The 19,541-nt window shown below is 45.0% G+C and overlaps 3 protein-coding genes across 3 annotated transcripts; all 3 read right to left on the reverse strand.

Moving 5' to 3' along the window:
- Positions 1 to 1,091: 1,091 nt before the first annotated feature.
- On the reverse strand, positions 1,092 to 3,560 carry LOC9662365 (monosaccharide-sensing protein 2). Its single transcript, XM_002982893.2, has 5 exons — positions 3,456 to 3,560; positions 2,822 to 3,388; positions 1,929 to 2,761; positions 1,681 to 1,868; positions 1,092 to 1,621 (listed from the first exon to the last, which is right to left on the reverse strand). Exons 1-5 carry the CDS (start codon positions 3,532 to 3,534, stop codon positions 1,180 to 1,182), a joined length of 2,109 nt encoding a protein of 702 aa, XP_002982939.1. The 5' UTR covers positions 3,535 to 3,560; the 3' UTR covers positions 1,092 to 1,179.
- A 55-nt stretch (positions 3,561 to 3,615) lies between these two features.
- Positions 3,616 to 6,922, reverse strand: LOC112350896 (putative pentatricopeptide repeat-containing protein At3g01580). Its single transcript, XM_024687916.1, has 2 exons — positions 3,780 to 6,922; positions 3,616 to 3,716 (listed from the first exon to the last, which is right to left on the reverse strand). Exon 1 carries the CDS (start codon positions 6,910 to 6,912, stop codon positions 3,793 to 3,795), a length of 3,120 nt encoding a protein of 1,039 aa, XP_024543684.1. The 5' UTR covers positions 6,913 to 6,922; the 3' UTR covers positions 3,616 to 3,716; positions 3,780 to 3,792.
- A 70-nt stretch (positions 6,923 to 6,992) lies between these two features.
- On the reverse strand, positions 6,993 to 7,449 carry LOC9662366 (antimicrobial peptide 1). The gene has a single exon (XM_002982894.2). It carries the CDS (start codon positions 7,371 to 7,373, stop codon positions 7,032 to 7,034), a length of 342 nt encoding a protein of 113 aa, XP_002982940.2. The 5' UTR covers positions 7,374 to 7,449; the 3' UTR covers positions 6,993 to 7,031.
- Positions 7,450 to 19,541: the final 12,092 nt, after the last annotated feature.

Genomic DNA, 19,541 nt, shown 5'->3' on the forward strand with positions numbered 1-19,541 from the left:
ATTTACACTGCTCAACCTCCTCAACACATAACTCAATTATTGAGACAAGAAAATTAATAATAATATTCACACTCTCAAGGGAATACATAAATTCCTCAACATTAATGGAAAAATAAAAGCTCTCAATATCATTAACAAATGAGGACACACACTCAACCCAAAACTTTGGCTAAAGTGACTCAACCTTTGGAATAAAAAAATATTCAACACCAAAATTGATCAAAGACTTTGCCAACAAAATAAAAACAAAAATCTCACCTTCATGCATATATTTAACATTTAGGCTAAGAAATAAAAAAATGTTGGAAAAAACAGAAGGTAAAGATAAAGGATCAAATGGTAAATTGAAAGATTGATACCTACCTTATGAAATCTCTATTTCATCTCTAAAGCTATCTCCATAATAATTAGACTTGTCAAAACGATTTGGAATCCACCCAAGCTCATACATATCATCTTCCTATAAATTTGATCCTTGAACATTCTCTAAGAACCAAATTACATCATCCATAGCTCACTAATTGATATCACAATCATGAGAGATGGCATAATACCAAGAACAAAATAAGTCATATAATCACATCTCACAAAAGTTAGAGACTGTAACACACAAAGGATGGGTGCAATATCAACATGATCATACCTCACTGCACCAAAAACTTGATCTAACAGAGCACCATTAGCAGCCTTAAGTGACATACTCCTTGATTGATGACAACATAGTTGGTAAGAGACAAGAATGCAATGAAGATTAAAAAAAAAAAGTAGATCTAAACAAGCAATAACTAGTGTTCTAGATCTTGCAAAAAGTTGATACAAATCTAGATTTAAAAGAGAATGAAGAAATAAGAATAAAAAACACAATTTCAAACACTAGAGCAAAACATTACCAAAAAAACTTTGCTTTTCAAGGACAAATTATAATGCCTTTCATTTCCACCAATGTAAATGATATAAGAATAAATATATTAATTAGAGTTTAAATTTTTACTTATATACAATAATGGATGGATTAAATTCCATTCAAAATAGACAGTCTATATGTTATAGTATTATAATTAGCATATTACTTAACCAGTGTAATATATGTATCTACAAACCTTACAACATTTTATTTTAATTTAATTTGAATTTAGTAGTCAGTAAGAATTTTCTTTACTGGAAGGTGACATACAATTCCTAAGCTTTTGCTTCCAGAGTTTTGGGCCTGGCAGACATTGCGAAGAACTCGGTGATTACTTCCAGAGGCATGCCTTTGGTCTCTGGAACTTTCAACAGCGTGAAGAACCACGCCACCGAAACAAGCACCGCAAAGCAGCTAAAGATCCCCGCCACTCCCAGCTCCAGCAGCAGCATTGGGAAGAGGTTCGTGAGCAAAATGCTGCAGCTCCACATGGTCACCTGGCAGATCCCAATGCACACTCCACGAACTCGCGTTGGGAAAATCTCCGAGGCCAGGATGTTTGGAATGGGACCAAAGCCCATGACGAAGGTGCACACGTAGAGCACAACTCCCATGAATGAGATGGTCGATTGGACGACTCCTTTTCGTATGGAATTGGAGATAATCAGCATCACTAGCGAGAGTAGCAGCAATGGAAGTGTCGTGAGCAACAATCGCCTGGAAAAAGGAGAAAGAAATCGTTTATATGAATGTAATTTGCAAGCTTTTTGCCTTACCTTCTTCCTGTTCGATCCATAAGTCGCATGGCCACCACGATCGCAGGCAGCATCAAGAGACACGCTAGTCCACTTCCAAGTATCGAGGCTGAGTCTGGGTTTAATCCCGCGTTTGCTAGGATTTGAGCAGCACCGCACCGCTGGAGGATCTGTGGAACGTAGTACAGAACAGCATTGATTCCGCTAAGCTGAAAAGACAGACAGCGTGAATGAGGAAACACTAGGAAGAAACAAACTTTTTTAAGTACCTGTTGGAGGACTTGTAAAACTACTGCCACCATAAGAGCACGATGAACTCCACCTTCGAGTAGATCCGACCAAGCAGGGCCTTGTAGAGCTGTTTCGATGGGATGGATCATAGCTGGACCAACGGCAGACTTTGAGAGCAGACTTCCACAAGATTGTGCTGGCTGGCCAACAAGAGCCGCGGCCTGAATCGCTTCGCCACCACCCGGGAGCGAGTTTGCCGATTTCTCGGGACTATCTTGCAGCAAAAAAACTCTTTTGAAGGTGACCACATTGTCTTTGGTGCTTCCCTGTTGTTGTTCTTGCCACTGCCACCCCAGTTGCCAGCCACCGCCGATTCCAACGCTAGGAACCAAAGACTCGCCACCGGTATAACTCCCGTAGAAACTTCGAGTTTCCTGTAAAAGGCACCTTCCACTCTGTCCAAGTTCGTCTTCAACAGACTTCCTTCTGATGAATGGTGTTTTCAGGATCTCGTCGTCAAATTCTGCAAGGGAACGGGAACTCGTCTGATCATCCTCAGGCTTCTCGTCGTCAAAATCACCACCTTCGCTGCGTGTGTCTGATGCTTGCGAGATGTCGTGTGTGGACTGGAGGCTTCCAATTATTGTCACCATCGGATCAACCAACTGGAGTTTGCTGGGTTCTGCAGTTGTGTGCCTAGAGAGCGATTCGGCAGGCTTGCTTATAGCGAGCCATGAGATGCCTGATTCTGGAGCGCTCAGAACCGAGCTCTTTCTCGAGTAAGTGGTCTCGCTGGCTGGCTCCAGCACCCATTCCTGTAGTGAAGTATCTGCTCCAACGCCGAGTCCTTCGACGAGAAGTGCAAGCTCGGCTGCATCAAACTTTAGCTCGTAAAATTCCAAAGAAAAGAAAAACCAAGACAGAAACTTACGAGCAACGTCGTTCTTGTTCCTGAGTTTCTGTAGAATGCCCCTTGCTTTCAGCATCTTTCCCTTGCTAACAAGCCATCTCGGAGACTCTGGCAGATAGGACACTCCCAGAAGTAGAAATAGCACTGAGGGCAGGAGCAGAAGGCCCAGCATGAGCCTCCAATTCGGCGTGTCCATCAGCGAGAGGCAGAAGCAATAGATATACGAAAGAAGAAGACCTCCGGAACCCGTGAACTGCGGATACGTCAAAAGCTGGCCTCGGATCTCCGCTGGAGAAAGCTCTGCTATGTAGATTGGAGTTATAGTCACCGAGATTCCACTCCCAGCACCAACGAGCAGCCTTGCCAGAACAAGCACCGCAACGTTGGGTGACCATATCGTCACGCAAGAACCGAGAATATAGAGAGCTGCCGACACGAGCAGGATTGAGCGTCTACCCAGCCAATCCGCACCAGGTCCGGAGCAGAGTGTACTCAGGAAAGCACCAATAAGAGAAGAAGCAGCCACAGTTCCTTCTAGTCCCGGACTTTCTTCCAAGTCGAAGGCTGGTTTTATGAATAGCAAAGAACCTTTAAAAGGAAAGAAAAAAAAAACATGATTTTTCAGTTCCAATATAGAGCAGCACAAGAGCTATACCTGCGATGGCACCATTATCCCAACCTTGGAGAAAATTTCCAATGGAAGCAGCTGCCGCGATGAAGATTGGTGGCTGCATCGCAATCCCAAATTTGTGAGAGCTGACTACAGCATACCTCTGAAAGAATCTCACAATTATCCAGACTTCTCTCGAGGCATGTCACAAATGACAAGCCTGCAAAGGTGTCAAAGTCTGCTTTGTCTACGTAGCTCGATGTAGTCACGACAATGTCATACGTGTAAGGCCAGTATTTGCTGCACCTGAGCCGTTGGATTGATCATCGATGTTAGCCATTTAAGTGAAACAAGAAAAAGAAGACAAACCTGGAGATCTTTCTCACTCGGAACTTCCGAAAGTGTTGGCCACCAACACATAATTCTCAGCTCCTCGATGATCCAATGCAGCTATCTTCTCAACAGCAATCCTTGCAACCTCTTCGTTTCTCCATTTAGAGCAGCCACTTAAGATGGTCTTCCAAAAGACCACATTTGGCTCCAAGCCAATCTCCTCCGCCATAGCCACAGCTTCCTCGAGCTGGTTTGCACGACCAAGAACATCGACCAGGCAGGCGTAGTGCTCGGCATCCGGAACTATACCGTGATCAGAGCACATCACTCGAAAGCACTCCTTGGCCTCGTTAACTTGTCCACCATGGCTCAGCGCTGAGAGAACATGTTGAAAAATCACTCTGTCCGGTGCCACCTGTTGATCGTTCTGCATTCTCTCGAAAAGATCCAACACCTTTTTCCCGTCACCTTGGTTGCTGTAGCCTGCGATGAGGGAGCTCCAAGCAACCAAGTCCTGCTTAGCCGAATCGAAAACCTGTTGAGCCTCGACCATGCTTCCACACCGGCCGTAAAACCAGACCAGAGAAGCCGCGACGCCTGGACATAACTCCAATCCCGCTGCTCGAGTCTGATGATGAATCTCTCGTCCTGCTTCCAAAACTCCCAAGTTTCCACAAGCCTTGAATGCTTCGACAAATGTGGCAGCGTCTGGCCTGGATCCTTGATCTTGCATTTGGACGAAAAGCTGCAAAGCTCGCTCGCTCTTGCCGTACTGGACGTAGCCTCTGATGATGGAGTTCCACGCCAAAACGCTACGTTGAGGCATTTTCCAAAAGACTTGCTCGGCTTCTCGCAAGTTCCCCAGCTTGGCATAAGCATCGACGAGGCTGCTGGCCACGAACATCTCTGACTCGTACCCGCTGAGGATGATCTCAGAGTGGAGGCCAGCAACCTTCCGTGACGTAATTTCTTCGTCAACTTCCACCATTGGAATCGCAAGGCTGGAGCAAGCTTTGAGTGCAGCGATGTAAGCCCGAGCATTCGGCTCTAGTCCTTCGTCTTGCATGCGTCGGAAATAATCCAGAGCAACCTCTCCTCGTTGGTTCAAAGCATGCCCGAATATAAGTGCTGTCCACGACACGACGTTGTGTTCCGTCATCCTGTCGAAAACTGATTGTGCTTGGTCCATGCTCCCACATTTGGAGTACATGTCTACCAATGCGCTTCCGACGAACACATCTGTTTCTCCTTGTCCGCTTCTTGCAAGCAAGGAATGGATGGATCTTCCCTTGAGTAGAAGAAACTCCTCGTCGGCCTGTTTCCCGAGCTCTCGCTTGGCCAGGCTCGAGCAAGCGTTCAAAGCCGCAACGTAAGTTCTAGCATTTGGTTCCAATCCATCCCCGAGCATTTCTGCGAACATCTTTAGTGCCAGATCGCCATGACCATCCTGTGAGTAGCCCCTGATCATCGAGTTCCATAAGACCACGTCTTTGCTGGCCATTCTGTCGAAGACGTCTCGTGCCTCGGGCATGCTGCCGCACTTCGAGTACAAGTCTACCAGAGAGCTCGCCACGAAACTATCCGTCTCGAATCCAGTTTTTCTAAGTTGCTGATGAATGGTCATGGCTTTTGTCAAGCACAGCATTGTCGCCATCTGCTGCTGGTCCTCAGGTTTCACTTCTGATCTTGTTACCAATCCAGTGCAAGCACCGAGAACTGCGACGTAAGTCCGAGCGTTTGGTTCCACGCTCCCGTCGTGCATGCAGTGAAAAAGCTCCAGACTTAGCTCGTGCTTTCCGCACTGAGTTGCAGCAGAGATTATAGCGTTCCAGAGCACAACATCAGGACGGTTCACCGCGTCGAAAACCTGCTGTGCGTCCACCATGCTGCCCAGCTTCGCGAACAGATCCACCAGAGTGCTTGCAACGAACAAGTCCGTCTCGTGTCCAGCCTGTTTGAGCTGAGAGTAGATTTTCCGACTTCTGTCCAGCAAAACGATCTTCTCTTTGGCGCCGTCGGCGCATCTACTGCAGGCCTTTAATGCAGCGACGAAAGTCCGAGCGTCCGGGACCAAGCCTTTCTCTTGCATCCTCTCAAAAAACTGGAGACTGATCTCGCCTTGGTCACAGTGAGTATAGCCCGTGATCATAGACGTCCACGAAACTACACTGGTCTCTGCCATCTTGTCAAAGACCTCCCGTGCAAGCTCCATACTCCCACACTTCACGTAGAAATCAATAAGAGAGTTCGCGACTATAAGCTGCGACAGAAGCCCATCTCTGCCAAGCTGAGAGTGTAACGCACAACCTTTCCTCAGAGAAACCACTTTGACAACTGTGCCGTCAACTAGAGTTCCCTTCTCCCGGACTGCCAAGCTCGAGCAGGCAAGAACAGCAGCTACGTAGGTCCGAGCACTTGGCTTGAATCCCTGCTCTTGCATTTTCTCGAAGAATTCCAGAGCTAGCTCCCCCTCCCCAAACCGTGCATGGCCGGAGATGATAGAATTCCACGAAACAACGTCGCGGCTCTCCATCCTGCTAAAGACTTGACGAGCTTCCACCAAGTTCCCCAGCTTGGCATAGAGATCCACCAGCGAGCTTCCCACAAAGACGTCCGACTCGTGGCCAGCCTTTAAGATCTGAGCGTGTAGTGCCTTCGTTTTCTCCAAGAGATCACCACCGCTCTCATCCTGGGGTTTTCGTCTAGAGACCAAGCTGGAGCAAGCCTTCAACGCAGCGACATAGCTCCGAGCATCAGCAACAACACCCTGCTCCTCCATTTGCGAAAAGAGCTTCCAAGCCACCTCCGGATCGCCGCTGTCGACACTCCCAAGGATCATAGAAGTCCACGAGACGACATTTCTGTGAGGCATTTCCTGGAAGAGCTGCCAAGCCTCCCCAACCCCACCGCACTTGAAATACATGTCGATCAAAATGTTCTCCAGCAAGATCGATCGAGAAAGCGCCGAGCTCTGCCGAAGATCGCAGTGAATCCTCCTCCCGCTCCCAATGTCTCTCGATCTGGCGCAATATTTCAGCGCCGCGACAGTGGCTGCCATGCCCGGCGCCTGGCTGCTGCGCCGCTGAGAATCGTATGCTTGCAGCGCATTGCCGCTCCACTCGTGGATCTTGCTTACCGCTGCTCGTCCCTCGCGAGCGCGCCATCGCATTCACCCGCCCTAAAATATGTGCCCAATGCCCAGGAATTTCTTTCTTAAAGCATCTTAAGTAAATACTCTTCCATCCAAAGGTAAGCTGCAATGTAGTATTACATGGAAGATTTTCTCATTTATTTGGCTTGAGCCATGGAGCCGGGATTTGGAGCCATGGAGCTTGAGCACTGGATGAAGATGCTGTTCCATCTAAAGCCGGAGCAGTGCCTCCTAAACCATCTCTGTGCCACACCTTGGCAGTTTGCCGTGTTGTAGGCCGCAGCAGCATGGCCCAGGTACACAACGCTGTAGCCGCCGTGCTGCGAGGCTCCAACATTGGTGCATCCACAAGCACGGTAGCGCTCCAGCCGATTGTTACCCCCGGGCCCTGCCCAAGCATCAAAGTAGCTTGCATTGGCCATGATCATCGATCCCACAACAGCGATCACGACAAGAACGAGCACCGTTTTTCCTGCCATTGTCACACAAACACAAAGCTATGCTATGATCGTCAATCAAATGAAAACTCTTCCAAGGAAGATCGAATGAACATCTAAGAGCACACAACAGTGAGATTTATACACGAGAAGTCAGCTCTTGCAGAAAATTTTTTTAACCCTAAACCACGTGCACAAGCCCTAAAATATATCTTTTAACGACAAAATATTTGACAAGCATATTGAAACCTTTGGCGAATTGTACGTAGAAAAAAATGGTGGAAAAGGCCGCTTTCCATTGGCAAGCCTGTGCCAAGCATTATTCTCGATCAACCAAGACAGAAGGTGTGTGATTAAAAAGGAGAGGGAGAGAGAGAGAGAGAGAGAGAGAAAAGGGGGTCGTTTTGGATCCCCATTTGGAGTGATTGCCTTTTTTGCGGCAGGATCAATTAGAAAAAAAATTGCTACGCGTTGCATGTAGCAATGCTTGGTTTGCTTAATGGTAGTTTTATTATTACTTATTAATCTAATTGATCAAATAAAGTTTATAATCATAAGCATGTTAGTAATTTATAAACACAAGATTAATCTTATTGCATATCAACCATTAGATAATAGAATAAAAAAGAATATACTAGAAAGGGTTTAGGAAAGTTTATAAATTATAAACATGTTTATAAATTATAAATACCAGATTAATCTAAATGAATACCAACCGTTAGATGGTAGAATATCCTAGAATATCCAAGCATATTCTAGGTATATTCACTACCATCCCAGTCCCCCTATAGGTAACCAATAAGCAAACCAAAAATATCTCTCCCTCACCTAATCTATGATAGGCATTGTCACTGTGGGACCTTTGGAGCTGCTGCTCAAAGTTTAGATCAAAATTCCCTATTTCTTGGATACTCTCTCACCAAAAACCCTAATCTTCTATGTTTAGTGCTGAAATTGGGTCTTTTTGGTGGCATAAAAGCACCTACAATATTAATTATCTTTGTAAGTTAGAGTTTCTATTGATAGCTGAAGCTAAATTGCTTCACTGAGTATCTGCCTCACTTAACTTCTAAAAACAATGCTAGATTTATGCTTTCTCTGGTCTATTTTGCCCTCTTCTTTTTTCTAGCTATGGCATAGAAGCTGCAGTGATTATCAATGCCCATACCCATGTAACCACCACCTTTGGGCCTTCATGTTTTTTATTAAAGATACTATTACATTAGGCTTTCCAGATCTCCCACATGATCCCTCTCATTAGGTCTATTAACTCATAGAACACCCTGGCTACCATCTCTTGTTGAAAACCACGTCTAACAATTTGTTTAGTTTCTCATCCTATTAGCCACTTCTCCCTAAATTGTACCAAAGAATCCAATGGGAGTCTTTTCTACTATGTTAATCATAAATACTTTCAAGTAGCTTTATATATAAGATTCACTTGTCTTTAGGAGTATTATTGCAATAGCTAACATGTGCTTCTCCACACATCTTATGGACTCTCACATTCCCAAAATATGTGTCTCTATTTAGCACCATATTTTTCACATGACTATTCTCAGAGATGTATGTAAAGGCAAATTTGTTTATCAAACCAGATGAAACAACCAAAAATCAGGATATGTTAAGAGTGTTTTATGGTAGGAAATTTTGACTCATCGCTTAAAAGAGTTCTAGTTAGTCTTTATTGAATTTTGACAATACTGCTAAGAAACTATGACAGATGTCAAAGAAACAAGGTGTGGATGGTAAATAGGAAAGTCATATACACAACTACACAAAAGCAATCCAAGTGCAGTATCTTTTATATAGGTCTAGCATGTTAACTACTACCATTTAAATACCAATTGAGAGCTTAAGGCTTGCTATGACAACGGTTGAACCAATACGGGTAGTAAAAATGAAAAGAAAAAGATTCCAAAATGGATCAAGCAATGATAGAGGGGTATATCACCAAGCTATATTAGTTTAGGCAGTAAAAGATCCAAGAGCTGGCATGAGATTCTACAAAATGGACTTGGCAAGGAACAAAGAAGGAAAAGTTTTTTGATTACAAAATAAAGGTAGGAAGAAAATTCACTAGGCCATAAAATTCATTGAATAGCATGGCAAAGTTTTCTCCCTGTGTGTGACTGATGGGTGATGGCTGCACTCACTTGTGATGCTGAATGAAAGCTTTGGCACAAGTGAAATACCATTACTTTTAACGTTATTTTATTTACTCCGTGAGGTGGAGATAGGGCCTGGCCTTTCATTGCTCGTATAAAAAATAAAACATTTGAATATTCAATATGTTGTTCAAATGGCCATATTAAAGAGTTTGTGAAAAGGATAATAAGCTACTAAAACAATATAGCTAATCATGTAAAAATTGTTATTGTGGCAACCTTTTGTTGGTCAAGAATGTTGTGCACCTTGTTAGTGGATGTGCCAAAGTGTTGTGTACCATGGCAGAGGCTTGTAGAATGTTTGAAGAAAAAGTCATGGCTAAAAAAAATCTATAAGCAAATAAAAATATATATTCTTGGATGCTTGCAAAGCCACATAGTGAAGTACATATGACTTAGAGATTTTCCTATAAAGGCAAAATTAGTACAAGGGGGAAAGAGAAATCATGCTCCACAACCATAAACTCCCTCAGCAATGTAAATATGAGTGATGTGTGCTCATAGTGGTCCCATTTGGTGGCCATGGTTGCAACTTCATCTTAGCTTGTTGGGTTTAGTCTTCCACAAGATTAGGAGCTATTGGTTTTGCTGGAAAACTTATATGCTTGCTAATAGAGAGGTAAGGTTTTTGAGATTCCAAACATGCTCAACTTAGAGGACAATATAATTTTGGTGGCACATTTGGAGAGTGGCTTTCTGTAGCGCATGTGGTTTTTACCCTTTATCCTATAGTGGTTTACCATAGGATAACACCACGAAGCGGAACCTAAACCCATAGGACAGTGGTGCGGAACCCAAGGTTCAGGGCCTTGGGCCACTGAACGAAGGAACAGTGCCAAACTCCCAAGTGTGGAGCCAAGGAGTGATGGAACTGAACCATGGAGCAACTTCGGAGCATAAAGCCCAAGGAGCGAAGGGATAGGAACCCGGAGCGGCTTGGAACAGTCCTAGAGTAACTAGCATCCCAATGCCAGGACCAGCATGCAAAACGGAGCCAAACGAAGTCTAGCGCTATTTTGGCATACTGATGGCCTAACGCGAGGACATGGGTACTCCACCAGCTAGCATGGTGTGGAGCTTGGGCTTAGACCCAAGCCAAACGCAAAACAAGGACAAGCACGCAAGCAAGAGCTAGACTATGCCTCAGGTTGGTCAGCCATGCCCGTGTGAGACACAAAATCCCTAGGCCCCAAAGTGGAGCCGGAAGGGTGCTATGTGGTGGTGGCCAAAGCGAAAACCAAACGAGCGTAACACGTTTGGACTAAAAGCCTTGACTTGAAAGGTCGAGAGCGGGAGTGGAACTCCCAACAAAGTGCTCGAGGAACGAGCATGAAGCGAGCAATAAGCGAGGCTCCAAAAAGGGACCCAAAAGGACCAACACATGACACGTGGAAGAGTCCGAGATGGAGTCCGAGATGGACCCGAGTTGGAGTCCGAAGTGGAGTCCGAAGTGGAGTCCGCGAAGGACCCCGAGATGGAGTTTGAAGTGGAGTCCGAGATGGACCCCAAGATGGAGTCTGAAGTGGAGTCCGAGAAGGACCTGAGATGGAGTCCGAGATGGACCCGAGATGGAGTCCAAGGTGGAGTCCGAGGTGGACCTGAAATGGAGTCCGAGATGGAGTCCGAGATGGAGTCCGAGATGGACCCGAGATGGACCCGAAATGGAGTCCGAGATGGAGTCCGAGATGGACCCGAGATGGAGTCTGAGATGGACCCGAGATGGAGTCCGAGATGGAGTCCGAGATGGACCCGAGATGGAGTCTGAGATGGAGTCCGAGATGGACCCGAGATGGAGTCCGAAGTCAAGACCGAGACCGAGTGTAGCGCACCTGAATTTGGAGCCGAACTCCAAGCCCGTTGCGCTACGAAACGAGGGTCCGGTACAATCCCACGAGCACTAGCTCCCCGTATCCAGCACCTGCACGCAAAATGGTGTCAGACGGAGTCTGGCACAATTTTGGCATACCGGTGGCCTAACGCGAGGAGGAGGGTACTCCACCGATTAGAGCAGCGTGGAGCTTGGGCTTAGACCCAAGCTGAACGCAGAACAAGGAGCGACACAGCCCAGCGGGAGCCAAACTAATGTCTCAGGTGGTCGGACATGCATTCCAACCACTATCCCTACTATACATTTGGAACCCCCCATAGCCCCCCCCCCCCCTTGAGGAACACACGCTTTGGGCTTTCACCCCAAGCCTCCCTTAGTACCAGGAGTTAGTCTCTGGGACAAGCTCGAAACTTACTAAATATGGAATGTCCTTAGATTGCGAATTTGGACACGGGACGAACACCATTGTGTTCAGGCCGACCTCTACATTCCGTAGATATGCCAAATGAGCTAATCTAGACACTTTCCATAATTAGTATTTGGGACCAAAACGAGACCAACACAAAGGGTGTGATAGCGAGGGTGTTTGGCAGACACGGTAAGCTATCATCCAGCGATATTGAGGGACTAGTCTCAATACGCGAGGGTTCTTGTCACTAGCCAGTGCAAGACATAACGAGACGGGAACTCCTTACCGGGCTAAGTATGCTTAGCTAATAGCACGTAGGAATTCCGTCCTTATGCTCGTCCGGTCTAAGTACACTCGAAATGCCCAGTTAACTCCACTAGCACAAGAGGGGCTACTAAAGGGATCCAACTGTACCGATCTCCTGCCGTCATGACAGTAAGGAAAGAGTGTCCGTAAGGACCGGTCGACAAGTATCTTTCGATACCCGAAGTCACATTCGCGACACCGAGACCGAGACCAGGACCGAGACCGAGACCGAGATCGGGACCGAGACTGAGACCGAGGCCGAGTCCAAGTCCAAGTCCGAGTCCGAGTCCGAGACCGAGTCCGAGTTCGAGTCTGAGAGGGTGAAAGCCCAAAGCGTTCGTCTCTCAGACCCTGGGGGGTTTGGTGAGCTCCAAAAGTATAGTAAGGGGGAGGACTGCAGTGGAGCCAGTTTGGCCAGGAAAGGCTAGTTTGGTCCAGGAAGGCCGGACCCAGTGTTGGGTGATGAGCTGCCCACTGGGAAGTCCAAGACTAGAGTGAACACGGACCGACAAGTGGGGTAGCTTGGTGAAGTGTTCAAGAGCCGGCTCTAGTTCCCCCGGGAGATCGACTGGTCGATGCTCCCAGTCCAAGTGTGGGTGGGACTACCTACTTGGATACCTGTCGTGGCTCAAGGGAACCTCGCTCTAAGCTCATGGCTAGAGCACCTAAAGGTGAAAGGCGGGGAGAGTACCCATGAGGTTTGCGTAAGGCCACGGTGTTCCGAAATGTTGTCCCAAAGTCCCAAACGGTGAAAGGGAAGAGGAGTAGGCCTCTAATGCAATGACCAAGGATATGGTCACATGGTGAGGAAGTCCCAAAGGATAGTGGAACTTAATAGTCAGGCCTGCGGGCCTTGATCCAGTGGCAGTGTTGGCGAACACGGCCATAGACTAAAAGGGACTTGATGGGGACTGGAAAAGAGTTGTCGGGGAAGGCTATTCCCCATGTCTGTGGGCATCCTAAGGATGCTAAGGAGTAGATCTGGGATGATCGCTCATGGATGGATGGCCCAGTCTTTGAGAGACGGGATTATGATGCAGGTGGCGTTAGACCACTGGTGTGACCAAAGTGAATGGGCATGGCCTAGCGTAACGGGCTGGTATGTCGGTGGTACGTTGGGGTGTCGGTCATGGGATCGGACACGTGGAGCACTTAGACCAAGTGCAAAGGTTGAGTGGCATGGATGCCATTCTCAGGGCTAGCAAGCCCCAAGTCCTAACTGGGACTTATGGAGGTTGTGAATGAGACTCCTCCAAGTGGTCGGAGGTGCAGTTAAGTGACTATGGAAATGGAAACTAAGTGAAATGGAAAAATTAGTCGCTTACAACCCGACCTACCCACTTTCCCTATTAAACATTGGGAACCCCCCATAGCCCCCCCCCCCCCCCCCTTGAGGAACACACGCTTTGGGCTTTCACCCCAAGCCTCCCTTAGTATCAAGAGTTAGTCTTTGGGATAAGTCCGAAACTTACTAAATATGGAATGGTGCTAAATTGCGAATTTGGACACAGGACGAACACCATTGTGTTTAGGCCGATCTCTACATTCCGTAGATATGCCAAATGAGCAAATCTGGACACTTTCCATAAATAGCACTTGCGACCGAATTGAGACTAATGCTAAGGGCATGATAGTGAGGGTGTTTAGCAGACACGGTAAGCTATTATCTAGCGAATATTGAGGGATCAATCTCAATATCGTGGGGGTTCCCAACACTAGCAAGTGCAAGTCAACATCATGAGTTTCTCATCACCGTGTCAAGTCTGCTTGACAAATGACAACTTAGGATTTCCTTCCTTAGTGCCCTCTCGGTCCAAGTGCACATGTGATAACCAGTTTCTCAACTAACTTAGGCAGAGACTAATAACGGGTCCAGCAATACCGACCTCCTGCCATCATGGCAGTAAGGAAAGAGTGTCTGTAAGAACTAGCCGACATATAACTTTCGATACCTGAAGTCACATTCGCGACACTCTCCCCCCCTTGGGAAGATCGACGTCCTCGTCGATGCATACTCGAGTCTAGAATACCGCCAAGGAAACAACTCTAGAAAAAGTTCACAGTACTCACACTATGTGAGAAATGCACCAACTTAAATGAGTTAGGGGTAACCTCTTTGTCTACCAGCTCAGACACCTTTTGGCCGTCGCTGACAAGGAAATGACCAACAGAGTCAGCCACCCTTGCTTCTCTGGGTGTCACCCAGCTACAAAAGTGTGATACGCTCTGCCCGCAGGGTCATAGAGAAAGAAGCCAAAGGCCCCAACTCTCATGAGCAAAGAAACTAAACCCGTCGGTAAGGTTTAGATAGACTACTATAAACAGGCAATTAGAGTTGTTTACACGGTCACGCCCTTTTAACGGAATAAGGAACATCGACAGAGAGGCGGGTTATGTGACCAATTGACAGTAGCTACCCCATGACTAAAGATTTCACCATGCACACGAAGTGTCGAAGCCAGTCTGCGTATACTGGCCCAAACTTAAAGATTAATAGATGGACAATATCAAAGTCATAGACAAAGATATCTGAGAGACTTAATTATCAGTGAATAAATCTTAGATGAGAACACAAAAGTAGTTCAATTAAGTTATCATCCGATAAACTAGTATTATAGTATAAGAACCACCAAGATCATCACTATTGGAAAACATAAGATTCACCATCCAACAAAATGTAATAGCAAGTATATCATCAAGTAAACTCAATAACAAAACCTAACTATTAAAGATTGTAGATAGAATGCCAAACAACTTACAAAAGATAACTTAAAGAACACAAAGTATCATTGACTGGTAAGCAAAATGCTTGCGAATGTATCACCCAAAGGAAATAACATCCTAATCTATCAGAACTAACTCGAGCAACAATTAACAAAACAGAATGAATGTGATATGACCAACAAACACTTAGTCATGCTAACCATTGCACAAGCCAATCTGAATAGATCCCGGTCAACAATACCAAGGAACCAGAGTTACTCAAGCAAGTGTTAGTAACATCCTATCGATATCTCAAACCCAAGAGACCAATCCAGAGCAAACCACAAAGAACATGTGGTATTGCGAAAAGCCAAAAGCTATCAAAGAGAACAACTAACTATCATGAAAGATCATCAATCATCCCATCAATGCAGTGATACATAATTATCATTGAAAAAAGAATCCACTATCCCGAAGAACAACAAATCATTTTAAATCAACAATAATCAAACAAAACCTTTGATAAAGATAATCAACTACCCTAGATGATAGTCAATCATCGCTAATGATTGCCAAAATGCAAAATATTAACTTCATCGAAGCTAATGAGCCAGAATGCCGTCCCCAACAACTTCTAACAAATGGAACAATGAGCATGAAAACTCAAAGAACCAAAAGCTCAAAGAAGCCTATAGCCAAGTCTTGCCTAATAATGATCACGAGTTTCACATGAACTAATTTCAATGCTAAAGAAGAAATCATGGTACAACCCACAATATCTTCCTCAATATATCTATAAGCTAAACTTCATAATGCTAGAGCTAATGAAGAGCATATTTGCATCAATCCAAAAGCTAAGCATAACGAAACTATGCTCAATAAGTGATCATCTAATTGATCCTTCATAAATCCATCTATAACAAGACGTAACTCACTTCATAACAAGCACATAAAGAAACATCAATGATCAATATATTTCAATTTAAATCCAAGAAGGATTCAAACATCTTCTATATCAATCACTAATTCTTCATCTCGTAAAGTTAGTGTTGTCCATGACTAAATCACTTTTCAAAGGAAAGCTAAAGCTCATCCCCTACTAAACAATCTCGTCTAGAACACAACTAGCTCAACTTGCCACTTAGTTCATTTGAACGTCAATACAGTTGCTAACTAGCAAATGCACGAATGCTAACAACACAAAGCCATAACCAAATCATCAACACTATCTTCATCGAGACTAATGAAACTCAATATCAATCATATGGAGAGACATCTCATTTCACTCAAACCTCAACATCACAATGTTAATGACAAGGCATCACTTCAATGCCATCAGCACCATAACAAAGCTAGAAGAAAGCAAGAGTGAATCACCACTCAAAACTCTCTTGCAACCAAGCTAACCATAGTCGAAGATACTTTATTCAATATCTGAGACTAAACCTTAAAGAATACCCAATTACAGATAACACATCATCAAGGAGAATGATTCACCACATCCAAGACTCAATGAAATCCAACACTATGAACTAAATGCAACCAAATGATATCGACAGAGGTAGAGTTGACATGCCAACATGGAAAACCCATGTAAGTCTAATGACATGATCCTCCGCAACACCATCTGGTCAAGCAAGCAAACCACTGCTAAATCTTCATCGAGTGAAGCAAGTGTCAAAAGTCCTTGACAAAGTTTACAAGTAATCATTAATTCGCAAAACAACCAACAATCACCTTTCAACTTGCCTTCACAAGACCCAAACACTAAACTCATGCCATTGAGTTACACACTTGTCCAATATGAACATAATACCCCAAGTACAAGATAAAGGTTCATGGGCAAGCACGAACTAATTAAAGTCAATTTCCTGGGTGTCTCCAACACTTTGCATTGCACATATTGTGCAACCTTACTTCCCCATCCTAGGAAGTTCTCCACTTGAGGGCATCATCATCCTCTCTTCGATTTTGTGCCACATTTGGCACTAAGTTCCAGTTATCATAATTTGTGCTAAAGCTGTTCATGGCCCTATCATTTGGCTACCTTACCGCTCCCACCCTTAGAATTTGGGAATCCATCCTTGGAAACACATTGCCTTTCCCACAATTCGTTAGCACTCAACACCTTAGTGTTCTTGGCCTAACTTTGCCATCTGGATTCTTTTCCATGATTCCTGTGGCTCTTTTCTTAACCATTAGTCTTTTGCTCCTATCCTTGATTGTTGCACCTAACAACATAGGATCGCTACCTCCATTCTCGAGGTATCTTTTCGGTTCCATAGCAAACACTTTGCTTTGCCAAGCCCAGAAGGTGTTCACCCCTAGTACGTCTCTTTAACATTTTCTATTGTGGGCTTTATCCACGGCTCAACTTTGAGACCCTCCCATAGATCTTTTATAGAGACTACTTTCCTCGGACTTCCTATGCCATCGCATTGACATAGTTCATTTTCCTTAAGTGTTCTTCCCACTTGGTCACCTTGACCAAACCACACTATCATCCATAATTCCAATCAACACTTTGAACTTGGAACTTTATCCCTTAACCTCACAAGGACCTTGTCCTTATTTTAGCCATAAGATCACCTAGTGATCTAACCTTGGCACTTTAACAGGTTTGCCAATAGGTACTAGGTCTTCCAGACCTTTAAGTTGTTCACCGGGCATCCCCCACACTTGGCAGTGCACCCAAGCCAGCCCTTCCGGCCAAGGGTCCATAGCAACTGAGACTGAGTGTCCCCATCTCATTCACCACGTCCTTGGTGCCCTTCGCACCAAAGTGTTCAAGTTAGATATGTTGAGCCACACTAAACAATCTAACCGTGTATCATGACTCTAGGGCATCCCCCGCTTAGTGGTGTGCCCAAGCTAGTCTCCTTATTAAGAGTCCATGACCACCGAAAAATGAGTGTCCTCATATTCCAAACTATCACCGTGCCCTAGTGAGTTGGGACTTGAACCTAAGCACTAGAGGGTCAGGACTCGAACCCAACCTCTGTATATGCATCTACGGATGGCATCGCATTGGATGCCTGTCGTGACTCCCCACGCCGATGCACCAACATTTACTTAAAGTGCGCTATAGATCACAGCTTAGGAACCTAGTTCCATTGCACTGCCTAGTCCTCTCACTCGACAAGTCTGTGATCATGCATAGACTCCTCCATGCTTGGCCCCATGAGCCACCCCTTTGAAGTTGGCTCCTTCAACTAGGGTATTCGATCCCCCGACTTGCCAATCTCACTTAGCAAGTCATCCGACCACTGTAGCATGGTTCATGCATAAGCGTGAAAGTCCTTAACCATCAACTTTCGTTCAAAGCACTCTCTTTGAACACTCGGGAACTACTTCTCTAACTTTGATAGCCTTGCCTCTTGGCAAACTTCAAGACCACGCTTCTGCTGCACCACTCTGATTTTGCGTGCTCCATAAACCATTTACACTTGGATTTCTACATACTTATCTACCTAGTTTAACGTGGACAATCCCATATTTTTGACTCTCCATGGTATCCCGGTCGCTAGTAACAACATGCTTGAATGCTCACTTGATTCTTCACTCCCAACTTGCATAACCACCCTTGGTCATACCTGTCAATTCCTATGATTTAGTTATATCCTTTTACTACTTGTCTTTTTGCTTTATACTTTTCCTTCAGTCATTCTCCTTTAGACTAGGAAGGTAGCTTTGCACTTTCTACCATGCTTTGGCAAGTATCCATAGAGATGAACTTACTCGATAGCCTAAGGAGTGGTTCCTCAATTCGGGTTTGCTCACCTTGTAATCCCACACACTGGGATTACTGTTGCTATTTAGGGGCATTTATATGTCCATCACTAACTTTGCCAAAATTCTTTTTGGCTTTGTCCAATTTGGGTCGACAGACTTCTCTTGTCTCCGCAACCTTGGACATTTGGATAGGACCTCCTATCCATCATTCGCTAGGGACTTTGTCCCTTGGGCATTATCCATTGCCCTCACAACACCAAATACCCCCTCTTGATGTTCTAGAGTGTTTGGGTGTCCTAATGATGGCCTCTCTGACAATGAGCATTCTCTTTTCAACATTGACTTATTATATTGCAACATAAGCAATTTATCCCCCATAAGGGTATATCTAACCTCTTTATCCCAATAAGAAGTCTTAAGTAGTTGCCTTCTACCAGTTTAATGAATTATTTTGCACCTTTTGTTTAGTTGTCTCATAGTTGTTAAGTCTTACAACTCATTGCTGGTGCTTCCACACCTCCATCATTACCTGGGTCACCACACTCTAATCGCATGCCTTCCAGTTTAGGCTATGCCATTCTCATTTCCATTGGGATTCCTTTGGACCCACCAACTTTACCTCAAGGCAGCATGCCTTGGCACATTTGGTGTTTCCACATCATTGGCTTCACCAGCCTACCTCTATGACACTTTTTACTTGTGTCTAGGTCCTTGCCAAGACTAATACGGTTGTCTCTTATGCCAACTATCCATTAGCATTGCACTATAGAGATTACGCATAACTTTGTCTCAAAGTTGTGTTCTTCCGGGAAACTCTTTCCCACGACTTTAGCATGGCACATTTTGCCACAATGAGATACCCACGGTTCTCATGCTTGGATCTTAAGATCCTCCCCATCCTTCGTGGGGCATAGTACACCTCAATCTAAATGCTTTTTTCCCAATCTCTTAGGGTCTTTCCTTGACTCTATTCGCATTTTTGGACTTCACTAATTTGATGACCTATAAAGTCTCATTTTTGAGGTGCCAACTCGTTAGAATACAATTTCTTGTATTCATGTCCT

Source organism: Selaginella moellendorffii, unplaced genomic scaffold (assembly GCF_000143415.4).
Source record: "Selaginella moellendorffii unplaced genomic scaffold, v1.0 SELMOscaffold_55, whole genome shotgun sequence".
Taxonomy (NCBI): domain Eukaryota; kingdom Viridiplantae; phylum Streptophyta; class Lycopodiopsida; order Selaginellales; family Selaginellaceae; genus Selaginella; species Selaginella moellendorffii.

Bases quoted from the DNA above. Each gene is read 5' to 3' on its own strand.
- LOC9662365 (XM_002982893.2), bottom strand. From the start codon at position 3,534: ATGCAGCCACCAATCTTCATCGCGGCAGCTGCTTCCATTGGAAATTTT. The intron at 3,389-3,455 runs GTATAGCTCTTG...TTCCTTTTAAAG, and splicing joins GGATAATGGTGCCATCGCAG to GTTCTTTGCTATTCATAAAA. The intron at 2,762-2,821 runs GTAAGTTTCTGT...AGTTTGATGCAG, and splicing joins GAACAAGAACGACGTTGCTC to CCGAGCTTGCACTTCTCGTC.
- LOC112350896 (XM_024687916.1), bottom strand. From the start codon at position 6,912: ATGCGATGGCGCGCTCGCGAGGGACGAGCAGCGGTAAGCAAGATCCAC.
- LOC9662366 (XM_002982894.2), bottom strand. From the start codon at position 7,373: ATGGCAGGAAAAACGGTGCTCGTTCTTGTCGTGATCGCTGTTGTGGGA.